Here is a 6,752-nt window from a genome sequence, read left to right as displayed (position 1 = left end):
AGAAAGCTTCGCAGGAGAGATTACAATGCTTTGAGCTTTACCGCATTTCAGAGGAAGGGGGGAAAAGTTACCTAGAAGGTCTGATTTTTACAAGAAATTTGCATACATGCAAATGTACCGCGCGCCCTTCTCCGGGGTTCCTAGGGAGCCCACCCGGCGGCCCACGGGGGTGCGGGGCGCCCGGACAAAGTTGCCCCAATCGTCTACCGACGTCCGCGGAGGGCTGCGGCGCGGGTGGGGGGATGGGGAGGAGGAAAAGTAGTTTTGTTTGCTTAAGCACATCCTGTGGCAGCCTATAGCCGCCCGGAGGACACGCTGAAAAACCGCCCGCGCCGCGTTCCGGGACCGCGCCGAGCGGGGCGGGGGGGGGGCCGCGGGAGGCAGCGAGCGCGGAGCAAGCGGCGGGCGGGCGGCCGTGCAGGCTGGGGACCGGTGTCAGCGCCGCAGCCGCCCCTCCCCACCCGGCTCCCCCCCACCCCACCCCACCCCATCCCCCCCACCCCACCCCCCCGCGGCGGCGGCGCGAGCGGGCGGCGGCCGTGCGGTGCGGTGCAGAACGCGGCGCAGGCGGGCGCGCGGGCAGCTCGCGGGCACCCGGCCGGCCGGCGCGGGAGCGGGAAAGGGTGCGCTATGCCTTTAACGCCCGCGTACAGTAGACAGTATAGTGGAGTGTAGGGAAACTCTAGGCGGGGTTAAAGTTCAGCGCGTGGAGCGGCAAGAGCGCTGGCTGCTGCAGTTGAGCCGAGTTGGAAATGTGAACGCAAGAAGCAGGCTTGATTTTTTTTTTCCTCCCCCCTCTCCTAGCTCTCTCCTCCTCTCTCTCCCTCTCGCACCCACACTCACGCACACCTCCAGCCCGCACACAGACGTGCACGCACCCCCCGCCGCCCGGCAGTTATGTATTCTCCGCTCTGTCTCACCCAGGTAAGCAGCTGCGGGGGCGCGGGGCGGCCGTGTGCCTCGGCGGGAGTCGTGTCTGCGCGTGTTTCTGTGTGTGCGCGCGCGTGTGCGGGGGGGTGGGGGGCTGCAGCTTTAAGAAAGTAACTTTGTTTCCATGCGGGTGCATTCCTCCTGCTCGGCCATTTGTGTGGGCACATGGCTAATGGCGCCCTCTTATTAATGCGTTAATTAATATCGGGGCGCCGGACTGCGGAGCGCCGGGGCTTGCGGGAGCCCCGCACGTGTGTCCGCCGCTGCAGCCCCTGACACGCTGCAATCTGGACTCGGTGTCTGCGGCGCGGAGCGCGGTGCCCGCGATTCCTCCGCTCCAGGGAGGGGCGGCTGAGCCCCGCAAACCCCGCACGCCGGCTGCACCCTGGCGCTCTGGCTGCCGGTGTCCTCCCGCGCCGCCGCGCCCCCCGCCGACGCCCCGAACTCTTACTTTTGTTTTGTGCCAGCTTTGCGGGCCGGCCCGGGCAGCGCCCCTTGGACGCGGCGGGCGGTGCGAGCCTTCGCCCGTGGGCTGCGTAGACGCACGCCCGGCGCCGGCCCAGGACCTTGTTGTCCTCGCCTCCAGCCCGCGACCCCCAGGCGAAAGTTTAAGGATCCGGCGAGCCCACGCCGCGCAGGCCAGAGAGCCGCCGAGGCCGCGGGTCGGGCCGGGCTGGGCCGCTGCGGGCGGAGTGGGGCTCCGGCTCGAGGGCGAGCGGCGGCCAGGGCCGGAGTCGGCTGCTCTGCAGCCGCAGCCGCCTAGGCAAGCCCCGGGCGGCTCAGCAAGCAGGACCCGGCAACTTTCCCTGCAGCCCCACTCGCAGCGTGGGGCCTGGCGCCCCTCCGCCTGCCCCTCCTGCCCGAGCCTCCCAGCCCATCCCTCCCGGTCTAGTCTGCACCAGCAGTAAGGAAACACTGCTATTTTGCGGCTCCGGATCTAGTCCCGTTTGAATATATTATTTATTTTCTCTGACTAAAAGGCATAAAGTCAGAGTGATTTGCGCTAATTTTTTCTCTTTAAGCACGAGTCTTTATATGGCTTTAAAACATTGCACCCTGACCAGCAGTCACCTACATGAAGTTATATGATTCTTCACGACTCCCTCAAAACCCTGCTACCACTCTGCCTTCAGTGAGCTGGAGTAACGGTTTACCGGGAATACTTTGGAAGGCTGGACTATCAGTAGCTTCTCCTCTCCACTGTAGATTCGGATTTATTTCCCATATGACTTCCCTTCTTACTGCAGTATCTAACAGTAATAACACTGGCTATTTGATCTCAGAAGACTCTTAAATGCATCTTTTATGTGGAGATGGTCTGTTTGGGATTTAGGCCTCACATTAATAATGGATAGCAGTTGTTTTAGTTATTGTAAAAGTCCCCCCCGCCCCGCAACTTCCAAAGTTACTATTTTAGTAACTTGTGGAAGTATGGAATGAAACTTCTCCAACCACTTCTGGCAAGGTTCACAATTGCATATGGATAAGATGCAAAGTGTAAGATAATTTGAATGAATTATAGTCTGCAGTGAAAGTGCTGAGATTCGAAGGGTGAAATTCTAGCTGGCAAAAGTTTGCAACACATAGGACTTGTAGGTAATACCAGCATGCTGCAATGGCGAGAAAGACCCTCATGGATACAGCGTTGTCTTCTTGAGCGAGATTTGAAAAGATCAAAGTTCTGGTCTGGGGTTGTGTATTTCAGGAGCATACCTGCGAATCCATGCAGGCCTCGGGCACAGTCAGGGATTTAACAAGGTTAGCTTCTCTTGAGTTATTATCACATTAAGAAAGTTTTTTTTTTCTTCCCTTCTCTTTTCTCCCTCCTACACACTTGGCAGCTTTGATTGACGCATTCGCTGGGCCTTCACACCACTAAGAGAACCGCTTATTTGGTGTAGCAGTTTGTGAAGAAAAACGTACAATAAACAGGGAATAAAGGCTCGTGTGTTTTATGAGAGGGTCTTTAAAAGTTGATTTACAATTTATTTAACTTTCTGGAATATTTATAATATGTTAGAGCCAGTTTCAGAAAGAAAAACTTGGACCGTTTATTGCTCGTTTAAAAAAAAAAAAAAAGATCCAGTAAGCATGGTGATCAATGTGCTCTGAGAGTAAACTCAGCTTGCTTGTGTGCACTTTGAAGGGGCTTTACCTTGAGAATGCCAGGCCTCTTCTTCTGACTGAGGATGGGCATATCACAACCAACTCAGGGACCTGCCTAAATACTGACAGTTCAGCAGAAATTTATGAGTAAACCTTAAAAAAAAAAAGTAGTTTCCAGCACTACCACTATTCTGTGGCTCTTAAACTTGGCCTGTTTTCAAACAGATCCACATTTTCGATGCTGGTTCAAAGTAACGCGGCTTTGAAGCAGGTCCACAGGTTTATTTTTCCTGGTGATCTGTAACATTCTCACCAAGTATGTCTGTAAAATATTACTTTTTCTCTTCAATATTTTTGGAAATATTGCTCAGTTTATGGCGTTTTGTTCAGCAACATGATCCATGAGGACATACCCTCCACCACCCGCCCCCTGGATCATTTATGCTTTCCTTGGACATTTCCTGTAATTTTTTTCTTTTCTCTTTTTTTCTTTTTTGAAAAGTTTGGATGTTTGGGGAGATATTTCTGTCGATAGGTTGACTAAGTATAATTGTCATGTGAGTAAAGTTATATAAAATGCTGTGTACTTTTATTTGCATCCCAGAGACCTTTGGGGGAATAATTTATTGTAAATACCTCTGATGCAAAGCTGGGGACACAGACTGTCCATGATAACTAGCTGACCTTATTTTCAGTTTATTTATTCTTTTTATGAAGTGATATTATGGGCATTGGTTGGCAGGTGAACGCAATGCTTCCGAGCGTGAACTGCTGCAGTTTGCAGTTTTTAAGAAGTATTTTGGGCTCATAGACACAAGTGGTTATTTAACCTGTTTATCGTCATTAATAAGGTAAAGCCTTGGCACGGATATGTTATATTTCGAGCTACGTGCATTATAGAATGGAGCTGAGTCTTCAAAATGAAAGCCTCCTTTTGGAGAAAGCTCACTGTGTAGCTTGAGGTCGACTTCAGGGATTCTTTTCATAATGCCACAGAGCCTTGGTCTCCAGGCTACCCTGTATACATCTGGATGTCAGTCAGTATGAAATACGTAAAGTTTATGTGTTTTAGAACATTTCAAGGATGAGCTCAGAATGTAGTAATGTTTAATGCTTTGTGGCTTGGCGTGCACCTTAGCGGATAAACTGCGACTTTTCTTCCAAAGGAATAAAGATTCTCAAACATCACACAGCTTGAAAATGCTAATGGTTTATGGTAAAGAATAATATCATTCTTGTATTTTGTTCTTTTTTCCCCCTAACTTGAAAACGCACACGTGTTAACCAAAGCTCACTACTTCTTTTTTGATCCTTATTTTGTAAAAGACCAAGTTTCAAAAATGAACTTGAGCCATGGAGCCTAAAATTTGTGCAGAAAGAGGGAAAAGCCAAATATTATAGCAATTAAATACTCATTTTACTATTAGACACTTACTCTAAAGAACCTTGATATATGTAATGTTTACATTCTTATTTAAAAATTGTAAAAAAATTAACAGATTTAACCATTAAAATATATTACCTTCAGTTTGCATTTGAATATTTAAAATTTTAATAATATTTTTAGTAGTAATACTGCCCGTAGTATTACAGTTTCTTGTATCTCAATGATGTATATATGCAGATTGCTATAACAAACATAAAAAAGAATATATTTTATATTTGTCCACCTTAACTCTCTTCTTAAGAAGTCACCAAATGTTCCTCTAGTTTCCTTATCTTCCTTTATTTGAAAGTAAATAATTTATCTCCAGAGGCATTTGTGGCAGAGAGCCGTTATATAAAATTGGTGTGGTCTGGTTAGTCAAGAGTTGGGTGTTCTCTCTGAGCATGTGTGAATGTTACTGTTTAACTTTATTTATTTTTTTTTAAATTTTTATACTTGAATTTTCTAACCAGTATCAACATAAGAGTCATGTGCTTTTTAAGAGAACCGGGTAGCAAAATTCAAATGCTTTAAATTCAATTTTTCTCTTCAAATTATCTGACTTTTAAAGAGCTTGGTAAAGGTTTTCCTTGTCTCCGGTTTGCTGATGGGGAAAAGCTGAACTATTATTTTTAAAAACGAGGTGATGTTTTTGGTAGGGCTGGTTGCCTTGGAGGGCATTCCACAGTCCCATCAGCACACTAAATGTGTCCAGTTGCACGAGTGCTGTCCCGGTGAGACACCCTGTTCACTCTCGGGCATGGGGCTCTGCTTTGTTTGGTGTTCCCCCCCTTTTTGTTCTCTTCCTATAGTTCAGTTACGATTTCTTGGGCATAGATCTTTTATTTTAGCCCAACGAATACCAAATCTTCCCTTCTTTTCTGTAGAGACCTGACACATTTTTTTTCTATTATTATTTTTTTTTTTTGGTAAATTATCTGTAACTATGACATTGAGCAGCATAATTAAGATATTACTAAAATACACGAGAGGCAGATGAGAGTCTACATGGATTCTTCCGAGGGACAGCCTTTGTTTTCATTGACGGTAGAGTTGGGTCTTACTCCTAGACTTCCATAAACATTGACTGGCACCCGAGTGTTTAGGATTTGCCAATCTGGCGGCCAGGCCCTGGCTGTACTACAAATGGTGAGGTCAAGGCTGGGACAAAATTAGATATGGCTTCCTTGAAATAGGGTTAAAAGTATATATTTCTATAAAGGCTTAGCTACACTGCACTTGCTGGGTAAAGGATTTGGGAAGTAGGCCGCACTTATTACAATAGAATGTACCAAAATGTTTAAAAAAATACTTCGCAACTTTCTCCTTCCAGATCATAAGCAGTGGTACCGAGAGTAGATTACTCTCCCCCTGATTGCCCTTGGGGATTTTAAGTATGGTTTTAAAGGTAATATAACGCTTGGGCCACATTTCATCTGAAGCGCAAGTCAAGTCGTCTCTCGTGTTGGTCGTATTCGCATTTTTGTTTTTTCCCTTTTCCCTAGGATGAGTTCCATCCTTTCATCGAAGCACTTCTTCCCCATGTCCGCGCCTTCGCCTACACATGGTTCAACCTGCAGGCCCGAAAGCGGAAATACTTCAAAAAGCATGAGAAGCGCATGTCGAAGGAAGAGGAGAGGGCTGTGAAGGATGAACTGCTAAGTGAGAAGCCTGAGGTCAAGCAAAAGTGGGCTTCCCGACTTCTGGCCAAGTTACGGAAAGATATCCGACCTGAGTACCGAGAGGATTTTGTTCTTACAGTTACAGGGAAAAAACCTCCATGCTGTGTTCTTTCCAACCCAGACCAGAAAGGCAAGATGCGGAGAATTGACTGCCTCCGCCAGGCAGATAAAGTATGGAGGTTGGACCTCGTCATGGTGATCTTGTTCAAAGGTATTCCGCTGGAAAGTACTGATGGTGAACGCCTTGTGAAGTCCCCACAGTGCTCGAATCCAGGGCTCTGTGTCCAGCCCCATCACATAGGGGTTTCTGTAAAGGAACTCGATTTATATTTGGCATACTTTGTACATGCAGCAGGTAAGTGGAATGGAGAGAACCCCTTCTGCTTTCTTGTGTGTGTCTCTTCTGATGGCCTCTGTGAATGCTAACCATTCCCGACCTCCCCAGATCGCAAACCTAGGGCATCGGGCCAGTGAGGTTTCAGAGGTAAACCAGAGTCAAAACAGTTTGAACAACCTGCTGCCCCTGTCTGAGGTGTTACCCTCACTCAGGTATAAAAGCAAAGCTCTCAGAATTCCCACTCAGGTCACATATGGTAAGTAACGCTGTC

At 47.7% G+C, this 6,752-nt stretch overlaps 1 protein-coding gene across 2 annotated transcripts in view; it reads left to right on the top strand.

The window, feature by feature from the left end:
* Positions 1-882: 882 nt before the first annotated feature.
* Positions 883-6,752, top strand: part of Nfia (nuclear factor I A) — a 335,528-nt gene continuing 329,658 nt past the window's right edge. The window contains exons 1-2 of one of the 2 annotated variants that reach the window (XM_032901855.1): positions 883-924; positions 5,968-6,499. In XM_032901855.1, coding sequence (XP_032757746.1) covers positions 898-924; positions 5,968-6,499 — 559 coding nt within the window. In that variant the 5' untranslated portion in view covers positions 883-897. Of the gene's footprint in view, positions 925-5,945; positions 6,500-6,752 lie in introns of those variants that run through there. The other variant, XM_032901851.1, reaches the window with a different exon arrangement.

This window comes from Rattus rattus, chromosome 1, assembly GCF_011064425.1.
Source record: "Rattus rattus isolate New Zealand chromosome 1, Rrattus_CSIRO_v1, whole genome shotgun sequence".
In the NCBI taxonomy this organism is placed as follows: Eukaryota; Metazoa; Chordata; class Mammalia; order Rodentia; family Muridae; genus Rattus; species Rattus rattus.
Note: the sequence above shows the minus strand (reverse complement) of the source record. Positions and strands in the feature narration are given on the sequence as shown.